Genomic DNA, 15,662 nt, shown 5'->3' with positions numbered 1-15,662 from the left:
TTTCAGCTCTGCTTTGTCTAGTATTAATATGATTTTAAGTAAAATAAGCACACATTAATCAGCTGGTTTGGTTTAATCAACTGTTCTTCTGTTTGTGAAGTTTGAGGTCTGATATTTTGAATGCACAGTGGAGGGTGAGCTAGCTTAGCACAGCTTGCTTGATTTGGATGAGTTCTTTCAGCTTCAGTTCATGGCGAGTAAAGAACATCTGGAATCCCACAAACATCTGCGAGAAGCCAAGAATCTGGACCAAGACGCCCAGAGAGTAAAAGAAGCAGCTACCAGGACCTCTGACTGACTTGTCTGTTGTTCCTGCTATGATTTATTTGTTCATGTTTGTTTTCTCCCCCCGTCCACGCGGCCGTGTTGTGTCCATGCAGAGGTTGGAGGTCACAGACAGACGTGACGTCAACACGACACGCAGGAATGTTGTGGATGTGGGGATGAAGTGAAGCCCACGGTCGATTCAAACAAACCAAACGAAAGAAAAGAGGTCAAAAAGAAAAAGAAAAATAAAGAAATAAAAAAGTAACATAAATGAATAACGATAAAATAAGGAACTCATAAATCTGATAATTAAAAAAGAATACATGAAATAATAAAATGAAATAAATCAAAGCTCGAAAAACAACTTAAGGCAACTTCTGAGGTAGAGAATCAGTGTATGAGACACAAAAACTCATCCATCAAATTAAATGAATATAAGAATATAATAATTAATCTGGAGAAAAAACAAACAAACAAAAAGAATCAAAAAATCAAAAGCAGCCGAACAAGAAGCAAGCAGGAATGGATGAAGTCAAAGTATCACTCTCTCTCCTTCTCTTTCTCATTCTCTCTCTCTCTCTGTCTCACCTGTCTGTCTCTCTGTCTGTCTGCCTGTCTACCTGTCTGTCTACCTGCGCAGGTCGATCTGTCCTACAGAGGAATGAAAAGGAAAGGTGTCTCACCCAGAATGGCTGTCGGAACGAAGGGATCTGCCATCAGAACACATCAGCAGCAGACAGACAGAGAGAGAGACGGAGACAGAGACAGAGACAGAACGACAGAAAGACAGACAGGACAGAAAAGAAAGAGAAGAAGACGTGGTCAGCTGTCTACATCTGATCTGGACCCGAGCAGTTTGTCTCGTCTAGACCTCGGGTTCAGATCAACAACAGAATCAGAGTTTAACATTAGCAGATTTCAGGTCTGAGGTCTGACGGGTCTCTTCTAGAATCTCACTGTGTTCTGACATTGTTACTGCAACAGCTGACAGCAGGTCAGATTCTGCTGTGAGACCACACAGCCTCTGTCTTCACCTCCAGCTTGTCTTGACATGTGTCTATCATGGACCAATCACAGAGTTCTGAACCACAGGTTGACCCGTCTGAACACGGCTGTAGGTGTGTGTGTGTGTGTGTGAGTGTTACCTGGGTAGTAGGAGTTGGGGACGGTGGTGCTGATGGTGTTTGTCTTCAGGGTGAAGGAGGACGGAGACGACACAGCTGGACAGAGAAACAAGAAACACGTGAGACTGTTGGAAACATTCAGACCCCCTCTGATCAGTCAAAACTCCTTGTTCTCTCTTTTATTCGATGCTCTCAACTCATTCGATTTCTGATCTGTAAGGGCTCCTCTCCATCTGCCCCAAAGGTGCTGCCTCCCAGTGTTGTGCCCGATCATGTTCAGTGAACGATCGTTCATGAACTCATTCAAATTTTGGGCGATAGTGAACTGAACGTATTGTATTCTGCCTGATGAATGTTATCATGAACCCGTTTATTCTGGCATTTGTGAACACCACTCTCTCACAGTTTAACTCAGTGGTGTCAAACTGATCCAGTAAAGGGCCATGTGGCTGCAGGTTTTCATTCCAACCAAGCAAGAACACACCTGATTTGGATCAGCCAACCAATCAGCCAACCAAGCAAGAACACACCTGATTTGGATCAGCCAACCAATCAGCCAACCAAGCAAGAACACACCTGACTTGGATCACGTGTGTTCTTGCTTGGTTGGAATGAAAACCTGCAGCCACATGGCCCTTTACTGGATCAGTTTGACACCCCTGGTTTAACTTCATTCAAGAGAATGTCAGATTTCCATCGAGCCTTCCAGGCGACCCAGCTAACACACACCATAAACAGGCCCTAAGGTGTAGTGGAAAATCACCCAATCTGGCAACACCAGCCACCACAGAGTCGCACCACCGCATCATCAACATGCTAAGCATGGAGACAGAAACAAATGAAGGCAGCAGCACCACTTCAGACGCTCCCTCCACCATTAATACGGCATCTTCGTATGATTACTTAAAACAATTTATGAAAAGGTCAGTGATGATCCAGTAGGGAGAAATCTGACCTTTCTGTGTAAACTTCACCCTCCAGATTTCACGAAGCAAATCCGTACATCAACGTCAACATCAAACCTGAAACAGCACATTGAACTAAAGCATCTGGCGAGGCTTTCAAGGTCTGTGAGTGAATAAAAAAATCACGAGACATGGCAACAGCGAGCCAAAACAGATCCTCCACCACCCAAATCACATTAACGGCACAGTAGCGGCTTCGCTGTCTTCATCGCCCAGCCGCAGCTGGACAACCTGATTTTACAGTATATTGTCAGAGCTGCAGCTTCAGTGTTAAAACTGATAACATAATAGCTGACTGTGGTTCTGTATGGGCTGTGGCAATCATTTAGAAAAACAATACCTTGCAGCAACATATTGAAAAAAAAAAAAGAACTATGAACTCGTTCATTTTTGGAACTGTGAACTTGGTTCAAAATGTTAATTATGAACTATGAACTGAACTAGTTCATTCTAAAATTTGTGAACTGAACTTTGAACTAGTTCATGTAGAAAGTGAACTTTCCCAACACTGCTGCCTGTCCTCAAGACCTCTTCTTCTGGTCTAACAGCTGCTGAGAGCTGCAAGCTGCATTTGCAGCAGGCCCAAAGAACTTCTCCTCACTGCAGCGACACGAGGTTCTGCCAGTATTCCAGACCGGATAGCACCAGCAGCTGCGACGCCAAGCTTGCCAGCTAACTTCACAATCTGAGGAACACTAAGCAAGTTAGCACCGAGCTGCTATCCTGCAAAGGAGATGAGCAAACTGTTTCATCCTCTGCCGACTTTTATCAAACCTTGTGCAGCAAGAACAGCATTCAACATTGGAGTTCCAACCTTCTGCAACCACCAGCACCTTTTCTTCAAAGGTGCTGGTGGCTGATGTGCTGAACTGGGCTTAGATAGCATAACATAGCACAGCTAAGCACAGGACTTCAAACTCTGGTTGATGTGATTCATATGTGTTCAATTTATGAGTTTGTTTACTGTTTTTTGTGTTATTATGACCTCAGGTCAAGTTTGATAGTTTGCTTTCCTAGACGGCCAATTCGACGTTAGTTGAATGATGCTTCACACAGACTCAGAGTCTCTGCATGCAACTAACCTGGCATCACACACACACACACACACACACACACACACACACACACACACACACACACACACACACACTCACTCACACATATTCCTTGAGTCTTACACCCACATGTGATATCAGGGATCACCATTAAACAATGGTTTGTTCTGCCAGACAAATACACACAAAATTGGACCACACTATTGATCATAATCAATAATTATCCCTGATAATCATTAATTATTATTTATAGCCAAATTTAACCTAAATCTCCCTTTTAATGTTGCATAAACATGACTTAGTTATGCTTTGTGTAATGCAAAGCTCATATAAATGGTGCCCTGTGTGAGGCAACGTACTGTTCGATCATTCATAAATGTGCAATATTAATTTTAGCATAATTTGGACAGGGCTGCACAGTGGCCCAGTGGCTAGCACTGCTGCCTCACAGCTAGAAGATCGCCGGTTCGCATCCCAGTTGGGACGCCTGGGATCTTTCTGTGTTTGTATGTTCTCCCTGTGCAAGCGTGGGTTTTCACCGGGTACTCCGGCTTCCTCCCACAGTCCAAAAACATACTGAGGTTAATTGATCATTCTAAATTGTCCGTAGGTGTGAATGAGAGTGTGGTTGTTCGTCTCTATGTGTAGCCCTGTGATAGACTGGCGACCTGTCCAGGACGCCCTAAGTCAGCTGGGATAGGCTCCAGCCCCCCCGCGACCCTGCAGAGGATTAAGCGGCGTACATATAATGTACAGATAATGGATGGATGGATAATTTGGACAGTGCTTAAATTTGAGACCACATCTTGAACCCTTTAGCCAAAAGCCTTTACAGTGAACCACTAGTCTACTACAGGAGTAGATGATGATTTGTACTCACAAACAATTACAGTGTGGTGAAAATTGATCCATAAATCAAATTTATAACCGTTTGATTAACCAGAATCTTTTAGGTTATTAACTGCCACTTTAAGCCATTTGCTATTGCTGCTATTGATTCAAGTTGAAAGTGCTCTGTAGAAATTGTAAGAATTGCTGTTCAGCATTAGAATATCCTGTATTCAATGCATTGAAGTCAAGCTGCTGATGACTATTGAAGTGTTCCTTGTGTTAATCACAGTGTGCCACCGGCCCTGTGATACACAGAAGTTTATATCTGGCTGTTGCTGCCTTGCATTTCAGCCTGAGTCAGCAGCAGAGCCAGACAGAGCCACAGTGTGCTACCAGCCCTGTGAAACAGAAGTTTTGTACTTTAGCTGTTATTACCACGTGTTTCAGCCTGGGTCAACTTCAAGAGACAATCGTCTGATTGTTACTACCCTGCATTCCAGTTAGTGCATGTTAAAGGTTTGGTAAACAAAGTTACGCTTGGAAACTGTGTTTATCTTTACTGGCCCAGTCTTTATGCCCAGAGCCTCTAGATTGTGCCATAGCCACCCCTCCTCCACAGGAAGCTCCCCTATAGTGCAGGCCAGCACACGGTTTGGTTAGGCTGGTGTACTCCCCCCAAGCTACACTGCAGAGTGTCTGCCAAAGCAACACTGTAGTCAACCACACTGACGGTTGTTTGACAGCTTGTTTAACAATGGAGAGCCCCTGTGTAAATTGATTTATTTCTTCCTGTGTAAAACCTGTCCCGCAGGTTAAATCTCATTGAGTGCAATGAGGAGATAGAGTTCCTACTTAAGGACAGGGACATGCAGAACACATCCACAGGCAAACCAGCCTTCACAATCTGAGGAACACCAAGCAGGTTATCCTTAGTTATCCAAGTTATCCCACCGCTGCTATCCTTGTAAAGGAGAGGAGGGACCCTTTCCTCCTCTGATGACTTTCATCAGACCTTCACAGCAAGAACAGCATTTAACACTGGAATCCCAACCTTCTCCTGCAACCACCAGCACATTTTCTTCAAAATCTGGCAATGTTGAACTGGGTATCATTAATATATACAATATATTGTACAAGAGTGAATTCTGCCGACCTTTACACTGTCAAGAACTCCAACCTCCAACAACTATTACAGCTGTTATGGTAAATGTGGTTGTAGTTATTAAGTTAATTATTAATCACAGTTATAAATAGTTTGTATGAGATCGATTTAGTACATTTGCTATGTTTTCCATTCTTCAATAAATTAATTATCATTGATAGCCAAATTTAAACTAAAACCCTTTTTTAATGTTGGATAAACACTCCTTAATTGTAATGTAAGGCCCAACAAGACACATCAGAACACACACGCGCACACACACACACAGACACACACACACACACGCGCGCACACACACACACACACACACACACACACACACGCGCACACACACACACGCTCATGATGGTGATATGATCACTCACAGCAGCAGTGAGAAGACAGTGACTGCTGGAGGAGCTCAGAGGAGGAGAAAGCCTGAGGGAAGGTCGTCTCCTCCGTCCTCTAACCCTCCATCACCCCCCGGCTGCCTCTGTCAGTCCGTCACTTCATGATAAAACAGCGTCTCATCTCACCTGAAGTCACATCGTCTCTGAATATTCACCTCATTAAGACAAACTGTATCATCTACTCATCACTGTATACAGACAGACGGGGACAGGACTGTCTGCGTGTTATTATCATCTCTGTTGTCTCTGTGTCTCTGCGTGCCTTCATCTTATATGTATGTCTTTGTTTCATCTCGTCTTCGTCTCATGTGTGTCCTGTGTGATTGTCTTTGTCTTTAATCTCTCACTTCTTCTTTTGTTGTTCTTTCTTTTCTTGTCTTTGTCTCATTTCTCTGAGATCAGAGACATTGTCCCACACTGTCCCCGATCCTCCTCCACACTTTGTCTCGTACATTAGACAACACTCAGTTTTTGTTGGTGTGTATTTGTGTATTTGTGTGTGTGTGTGGTTGTGTACTCACTGTGTCCGTTGAGTGTGTGTGTGTCCACCATTGTCGTGTGTTGGGAATTGTTGACCATCAGAGTCATTTCCTGTCTGGAGCTCAGAGTCTCCTTCCTTTTCTTGGCCAACTTCCTGCAGAGACACAAACAGAGCAGGGTCAGTGCCATGACAACAACAACAACAACAACAACAACAACAACAACAACAACAACAACAACAACAACAACAGACGCCACGACACGTCAGGACTGAGACTGAAGATGTCTCTTTGATCCTTTGATCCGCTTACAGTTACATTATACATCTCTCGCTCTCTCTGAGGTGGTGGACACACACACACACACACACACACACACACACACACACACACACACACACACACACACAATGGCCTCTTATGGTATGAGTAGTGTTTCACAGTAAAGTCAGTTGTTTCTTTGTTAAGGTGGAATGAAGAGGTTTTGTTTTAGGCTCATTCATCTGTTGAGGTCTTTATGGAGGTGTCTCTGTTTTAAGGTGGTATAAGTGAGTTACATTCATACCAGTTATCACTGTGGACTCTTGTGACACTGATGGTGGCGGCTGCCATGCAAGGTGCCAACCATCACATCAGGAGCAGTTTGGGGTTCAGTGTCTTGACCAAGGACACATCAGGCCAGTGGAATCGAACCAGTGACCTTCCAACAACAAGACAGTGGCTCCACCCCCTCAGCCACAGAAGTCCGTTAGATTAGAGTTCATCTTTAATGTGAACTGAAAATGAGACCGTGAACGTTTTTCTGTAATTGCAATCGTACATTTCTGAATTAGTTCTGCCTTTTAAATATATGAGGCATAAAAAGATCACACACACACACACACACACACACACACACACACACACACACACACACACACGATTGTTTTAGTCTCTTTGGAGGATCTGATGATTTTATGTTCTCGTCTCTCTTTGAATCATCTGTTTCTCTCTATCTGGACCTCCAGAACCACTGAACAGGAGAAATATCTTTAAAAACATGCTTTCATCCTCTCGTCCATCCATTTATACACACACACACACACACACACACACACACACACACACACACACACACACACAGAAATGCTCCATCTGTTTTAAAAGCTCCACATATTTTCTCTCTTTCTATTCCGAGTGTGTGAACAAAAAAAAACATCCATTTGTCCAATTACTCACACACACACTCACGCAAACACATACACACACACACACAGTGGAAAGTTTAACCCTGACCTGAAAATGGAAAAGGAAAAAACATTGAAATATATAAATAAATATAAAAAACAGGCTTTTAAACTGAAAAGTAAGACATCAGTGAAAGCAGCTGTGTGTCTGTGTGTATGTGTGTGTGTGTGTGTGTGTGTGTGTATGTGTGTGTGTGTGTGTGTGCGTGTGTGTGTGTGTGCGTGTGTGTGTGTCAGGGTTAACATGGAGGACGGTGAAAGCACCCGAGGCGAGGCTGCCCTCCTCCCCCTCATGTCACCTATTTCTTCTTCTGTGGTTCAGTCAGACAGTGAAAACCTGCAGCGTTTCTTCTTCTCTGATTCAGACCTGAACACATAAACTCTGAGAGCCACTGCAACACAAACCTGTCTGCAGACACACAACTCACAGTGTCTCACACCAAACTGTGAGACAGACCCAAGACAGGAGACGACTGCACACTGACACATGATGAACACAAAGATATGAAAAAACTGCCACAAGGAGACAAAAGACAACAACAACGAGACAAATGACAGCCACAGAGAGACAAAGACACAGAGAGACACAGAGACAGAGAGACACAGAGAGACAAAGACACAGAGAGACAAAGACACAGAGAGACACAGAGAGACAAAGACACAGAGAGACAAAGACACAGAGAGACAAAGACACAGAGAGACACAGAGAGACAAAGACACAGAGAGACAAAGACACAGAGAGACAAAGACACAGAGAGACAAAGACACAGAGAGACAAAGACACAGAGAGACAAAGCAGAACAACTGTCTTCACTCTAAACAAACATTTTAGTTTTAGTATTTTTCAAACAGTTTTTCTGTCTGTGTTTGTCTCTCACTTTCCTGCAGAGCCGAGACGACCTCTCTGATTCCAATCAGCCGTCCTGACCTTCGACCTCTGAACCGTCCACACAGACACACACACACACACACACACACACACACACACACACACACACACTCTCTCTCTCTCTCTCTCTAAAGATACACTATATTACCAAAAGTATTCGCTCACCCATTCAAATGATCAGAATCAGGTGTTCTAATCACTTGGCCTGGCCCCAGGTGTATAAATTCAAGCACTCAGGCATGCAGACTGTGAAACAAGACATTTGTGAAAGAATGGGCCGCTCTCAGGAGCTCAGTGAATTCCAGCGTGGAACTGTCATAGGATGCTACTTGTGCAACAAATCCAGTCGTGAAATTTCCTCGCTCCTAAATATTCCACAGTCAACTGTCAGCTCTATTATAACAAAATGGAAGCGTTTGGGAACAACAGCAACTCAGCCACGAAGTGGTAGGCCACGTAAAGTGACGGAGAGGGGTCAGCGGATGCTGAAGCGCATAGTGCAAAGAGGTCGCCGACTTTCTGCACAGTCAATTGCTAGAGAGCTACAAACTTCATGTGACCTTCAGATTAGCCCAAGTACAGTACGCAGAGAGCTTCATGGAATGGGTTTCCATGGCCGAGCAGCTGCAGCCAAGCCACACATCACCAAGTGCAATGCAAGGCGTCGGATGCAATGGTGTAAAGCACGCCGTCACTGGCCTCTAGAGCAGTGGAGACGCGTTCTCTGGAGTGATGAATCACGCTTTTCCATCTGGCAATCTGATGGACGAGTCTGGGTTTGGAGGTTGCCAGGAGAACGGTACATTTCAGATTGCATTGTGCCAACTGTGAAATTTGGTGGAGGAGGAATTATGGTATGGGGTTGTTTTTCAGGAGCTGGGCTTGGCCCCTTAGTTCCAGTGAAAGGAACATTGAATGCTTCAGGACACCAAAACATTTTGGACAATTCCATGCTCCCAACCTTGTGGGAACAGTTTGGAGCGGGCCCCTTCCTCTTCCAACATGACTGTGCACCAGTGCACAAAGCAAGGTCCATAAAGACGTGGATGACAGAGTCTGGTGTGGATGAACTTGACTGGCCTGCACAGAGTCCTGACCTGAACCCGATAGAACACCTTTGGGATGAATTAGAGCGGAGACTGAGAGCCAGGCCTTCTCGACCAACATCAGTGTGTGACCTCACCAATGCGCTTTTGGAAGAATGGTCAAAAATTCCTATAAACACTCTCCTCAACCTTGTGGACAGTCTTCCCAGAAGAGTTGAAGCTGTAATAGCTGCAAAAGGTGGACCGACATCATATTGAATTCTATGAGTTAGGAATGGGATGGCACTTCAGTTCATAGAATGAGTAAAGGCAGGTGAGCGAATACTTTTGGTAATATAGTGTATGAGTGAATAGAGGGAGTTTATAAAGATGCACTGCAGTGATACAGCTTTTATATGTTTTCATATCTGAATTCAATGGAGACTGACTGACTGTGTGTGTGTGTGTGTGTGTGTGTGTGTGTGTGTGTGTGTGTGTGTGTGTGTCATGACATCATCAGCAGGGTGTCGGGGGTTGATTGATTTAGCAACACTTAACATTAACACACACACACACACACACACAGATGCATGTCAAGACTAATCTATGCTAATCTAATGAGCGACAGGACAATACTGTTAGCAGTAATGGATGTCAGTGTGTGTGTGTGTGTGCGTGTGTGTGTGTGTGTGCATGCGTGTGTGTGTGTGTGTGTGCATGCGTGTGTGTGTGTGTGTGCATGCCTGTGTGTGTGTGTGTGTGTGTGTAGGTGTATCTCTCCTTGTAACGATCATTTGATCAGACAGGTTTATTACACCCGGCTAATTCTATTAACCCTGCTCCACTGCCCACACACACACACACACACACACACACACACACACACACAGTCTCTCCTCCTTCAGGAACATTAGACTGAGCCGTCCACATACTTCTGTCCACGTGTGGTGGTTGTGACTCACTGAGGCAGAAAGACTGAAGAACTCTGCAGACCAGCCTGATGATCAATGCATCAGTTTATTGATCTCCTCATGATGAAGCTGATCACTACAGGTCACATCATGTCTTCAGCTGCTGTGTTCAGATTCTATTGGACTGAAACTGTGCATAAACACACACACACTGAACCAGTTTAGTGTGTGTGTGTGTGTGTGTGTGTGTGTGTCGATGTAAAACAGCTGTTCCACACGAAACGATGAACACACACACACACACACACACACACAGTGACCTGAGGAGGAGTGTGTGAGTACTTCCTGTCTCCCTGAGGAGGCGTCGGTTGGAGATAATTCAGCTCTAACCTGGAGGGAAACTCAGGTTTCTCTCCTGCATCTCACACAGTTATTGATCAAAAAGTCGAGTTTCACCATTTTTATTTTTACTTTTCACATCAGAGCTGAAACAAGAAACAGAAGCTTCCACTCAGCAGTGAGCCAATCAGGAGGAGGAAACTGGAGGCGAGCGACGGTGAACTTGTTCCTCAGATACTGCAGGTGAAACTGCCGCTGAACAACAAGTACACTCACTGAAGTCAGATACAGATCGATGTGTGCTGATGTATCGACCACAGGGAGACAAAGACCACCTCGCAGAGACAAAGACCACCTCGCAGAGACAAAGACCACCTCGCAGAGACAGAAACCACCTCGCAGAGACAAAGACCACCTCGCAGAGACAGAAACCACCTCGCAGAGACAGAAACCACCTCGCAGAGACAAAGACCACCTCACAGAGACAAAGACCACCTCGCAGAGACAGAAACCACCTCGCAGAGACAAAGACCACCTCACAGAGACAGAAACCACCTCGCAGAGACAGAAACCACCTCGCAGAGACAAAGACCACCTCACAGAGACAGAAACCACCTCGCAGAGACAGAAACCACCTCGCAGAGACAAAGACCACCTTGCAGAGACAGAAACCACCTCGCAGAGACAAAGACCACCTCGCAGAGACAGAAACCACCTCGCAGAGACAAAGACCACCTCGCAGAGACAGAAACCACCTCGCAGAGACAGAAACCACCTCGCAGAGACAGAAACCACCTCGCAGAGACAAAGACCACCTCACAGAGACAGAAACCACCTCGCAGAGACAAAGACCACCTTGCAGAGACAGAAACCACCTCGCAGAGACAAAGACCACCTCGCAGAGACAAAGACCACCTCACAGAGACAGAAACCACCTCGCAGAGACAGAAACCAGAAAGAGACAAAATAACCGCACAGAGATGAAAGAAAACTTGTCGTGTTGCAGAGACATGTTTTGAAGTATGCTAACCAGATAGGTCCGAGCCATCCAGTCCACAAAGCCAAACAATACAACGGCTGGCTGCATGTTTCACTGTGTCTCCCAGCTAACAGCAGCTACAGCTAGCAGCAGTTAGCAGACACACTGGTGATTGGCTGTTTGAGTATGAATTCAACATGGGTGAATTCTTCAATGCTGTTCCGTGTTTAAGTTAGCGTCGACACTAATCTAGTTTCATACTGCAGCTGTGTCGATGTTTATCTTAATCACTCTGATGACACTCTGATGTCACTGTGATGTCACTCTGATGTCCAATCAACAGATATTGTTACAGGAAAAAGAACATTTTCACTTCCTGTGGCCAATCAGGGAGAACATCTTAAAAACTGTTTTTTCTTGTAAGAAGACCTGTTAATGCAGTGTTTATTTTCTTGTTGTCTCTGTTTTTTGTTTGTTTTTAACACATTCTACACAATAGCAAAGATGCTAACAGCTAAAAACAGCTAATGCTAATCACCAAACAAGAGGGTATAGGAGGACGAAGCGTTACCAGTTTTAACCCTGATCTGTAGTACGCAGTAATAACAGTGACATCTGGTGTTCAAACATAACGTTAAAACAAACATAGTGAAGGTCAAAGGTCACAGTTAAAGTTAGAGGCAAAAGTCAAAGGTTGGGTAGAACGGTGTAATCATGCAGTAAAAGTTAGGATCAAGGATTTGATTGGTGGTTGAATGGAGGGGTCAGAGAGGACACAGGTGAAGAGGGGACCAATGATAGAGCCTGGACTAAAGGCGAGCTCAGGCTCATATTCAGTGTCAGGGGTCAGGGGTCAAAGTTCAGGGGTCAAAGTTCAGGGACTAAGGAGCAAAGTTATGAAAATTATTAGAATCATGATAGATGTGAAAATCTGTGGTGAAGGCTCGGGTCGTGATTGAAAGGTAAGAGGTATCAAAGGGCGGTCAGAGGTTGAGATTCACAGGTGAACACGACACATGGTCGGGATGAACTAAGGGGTGAACAGGGGTCACAGGTTTAGGATCAGGGGTCACAGGTTTAGGATCAGGAGTCACAGGCTTAGGATCAGGAGTCACAGGTTTAGGATCAGGAGTCACAGGTTTAGGATCAGGAGTCACAGGTTTAGGATCAGGAGTCACAGGTTTAGGATCAGGAGTCACAGGTTTAGGATCAGGAGTCACAGGTTTAGGATCAGGGGTCACAGGTAAGCAGGGACACAGGAAGGACAGACTTGGAGTTCAGGGTTTCAGGTGTTGAGGGTTGATGTTAGGGTGAAGGTGAAGGTCACAGGTGAGAGGTCAGAGGTCAAACAGGTTACTTACAGGTAATAAGTGTAGGAGTGATAATTTCTTCGTCTGAGTGGTGGGGGTGCAGAGCAGAGGGAGGGATGGAATGGAGGGAAAGAAAAACAGAAAAACAGAAAAAGGAAAACAACAGATTAATGTCTCGGAGAGAAAACAGAACAGATGAGTTAAATTATTGTGTGTGGAGGTGGAGGAGTGGAGAGTGGTGATAGGCTGGTATCATGTGTCAATCAAAGTGTGGAGGGGGAGGGGACACATCTGATTAGAGGTGAACGTGTGAAATGAAACTTCCACCTGAACAGCACCAGATGTGAACTGTCCAGCAGAAGTTCTCAGCAGTAACTGGTTTCTGTCATCAGTACCATCGATACATTTAAAAGATAAAACACAGGGTCTTAATCTGACACATTTTATAGTTTCAGTACATGTTGCTGTAATACTCACAAACTCTAATGGCGGTATTGTTTAAACACTGTACTTCTACACGGTGGTACTGCTGCTGCTACTTCATAAAGGATCCGAGTTCTTCTTGCACCAGCAGAATCTTTTTTTGGGGGTTAATCCTGATGAGTGAAGTATAAATATTCTGTGACAGAAATGGTGTAATTATCCTTTAATCACATGCAGAACTCCTCAGAGCCACTCTGTCGAGATCGTCCCTGCACCCATCAGCTGTATCAGGGTGTAGTAACACACTGTGTCGGATCACCCTGCAGCCAATCACAGTTTAAACAGCCAGCGTCCTATTTTCACTCCTGCTGTAATGAGTCTGACCTCCGTCTGCTCACAGTGTGGAAATCAAACGCACCCCGTCAACATTAAAAAGCTCATTAGAGACGGAACCACCGCCTCTCTCTCTCTCTAATATCTGTTACAGAGATCAGAGCTCGATCGGCCCGACAGACAAGTCCGACTGAAACTCACTACGTTGCACCAACACACACACACACACACACACACACACACCCGGGCTCTCTTTGTATAAATGTGTGTGTGTCTCTGTAGCCTGAAGCCATTCAGCTCGAGGCGACTGGAAAAAAAAAACAAAGAATAAAACGTTCTTTCATCTAAATTTCTCTCTTATCGTCGACGTTCTCCAAACACAGAGGCCTTTCTCTCTGTGTTTAAGAGTGTGTGTGTGTGTGTGTGTTTGTGGAGGATACATAGTGTGTGTGTGTGTGTGTGTGTGTGTGTGTGTGTGTGTGTGTGTGTGTGTGTCTGTGTGTGTGTGTGTGTCCCAGTGGGGATGTGTGTTTGATGTTGGAGAATAAAGTCGGTCTACATATAGTTTAATGGTGATTACTGCTGCAATCTGCTCCATTATTCATCCTCATCATCCTCTGTCATTCTGTGTGTGTGTGTGCGTGTGTGTGTGGCTTTGAAGTCACTTCATTTATCTACAGATTAAACACATGTAATATAAAATAATACCATTATGACAGTATTAGCCGGGCGGGGAGTCAAATTACTTTCACACTGAATCTACAGATTCACTCAGTTTGTTGAATTCACTGGAAAAACACAATCAAATGATCCCATATCAACCTCTTAGTATCTAAATTAAATGATCGTGAAGCTGATCGTTAGTGTGTTGAGAGAGTGAAATTAATCACATAAACACGACTGACTCACATTAAACCGGACTGTGTTTCTGAGCCGGTTCTGGAGGTCAGAAGTCTCAGGAGTTATGAACTAACAACTGACCAGCAGACAGAAACACTGCTGACAACAAACGTTGGATATGAACAAGTTCCACTGAAAACAATAATTAACAATATCTACCAGTAAAGGATCTCCGGCTGTTTAACACACAAACTACTGTGAACAACTACTGTAACATCAACTCACAGTTCTGGTTTCCTGCTCAAGATACTTGAGATCCAGTTAACATTAATGACTGTCATTGCTGTAATAATAATAATATTAATAATAATTAATTTCCATTAGTAGAATGGTTCAGACATTCAGCTCGTCACGAGACCAACGAACTTTACAACAAGGAGGAGCCGCCTGTTCATCATCCTCATCATCCTCATGATCATCATCATCATCGTCCTCATCCTCATCATCCTCATCATCATCATCATCCTCATCATCCTCATCATCGTCCTCATCCTCATCCTCATCATCCTCATCCTCATCCTCATCATCATCATCATCCTCATCATCCTCATGATCATCATCATCATCATCCTCATCATCATCATCATCCTCATCCTCATCATCCTCATCATCCTCATCCTCATGATTATCATCATCATCATCATCCTCATCATCATCATCATCCTCATCATCCTCATCATCGTCCTCATCCTCATCCTCATCATCCTCATCATCGTCCTCATCCTCATCCTCATCATCCTCATCCTCATCATCATCATCATCCTCATCATCCTCATCATCCTCATCTTCATGATCATCATCATCCTCATCCTCATCATCCTCATCATCGTCCTCATCCTCATCATCATCCTCATCATCATCCTCATGATCATCATCATCACCATCATCATCCTCATCATCCTCATCATCATCCTCATCCTCATCCTCATCATCATCCTCATCCTCATCATCATCCTCATCCTCATCCTCATCATCATCCTCATCATCCTCATCATCATCCTCATCATCGGCCTCATCATCATCATCATCATCATCATCATGCCTCAAACATAAAG

The 15,662-nt window shown here is 44.4% G+C and overlaps 1 protein-coding gene across 12 annotated transcripts in view; it reads right to left on the bottom strand.

Moving 5' to 3' along the window:
• LOC119008413 (receptor-type tyrosine-protein phosphatase mu-like) overlaps positions 1-15,662 on the bottom strand; it is a 115,315-nt gene that overhangs the window by 21,820 nt on the left and 77,833 nt on the right. For 5 of the 12 annotated variants that reach the window (XM_037078683.1, XM_037078685.1, XM_037078686.1 and 2 more), the window contains 4 exons: positions 13,003-13,035; positions 6,315-6,427; positions 1,413-1,487; positions 951-977 (listed from right to left, as the gene is read on the bottom strand). In XM_037078683.1, the coding sequence (XP_036934578.1) occupies positions 951-977; positions 1,413-1,487; positions 6,315-6,427; positions 13,003-13,035 (248 nt within the window). The remainder of the gene's footprint in view (positions 1-950; positions 978-1,412; positions 1,488-6,314; positions 6,428-13,002; positions 13,036-15,662) is intronic. The other 7 variants (XM_037078687.1, XM_037078689.1, XM_037078690.1 and 4 more) reach the window with 3 other exon arrangements.

Source organism: Acanthopagrus latus, chromosome 19 (assembly GCF_904848185.1).
Source record: "Acanthopagrus latus isolate v.2019 chromosome 19, fAcaLat1.1, whole genome shotgun sequence".
Taxonomy (NCBI): domain Eukaryota; kingdom Metazoa; phylum Chordata; class Actinopteri; order Spariformes; family Sparidae; genus Acanthopagrus; species Acanthopagrus latus.
This window is presented reverse-complemented; position numbering and strand designations above follow the sequence as displayed.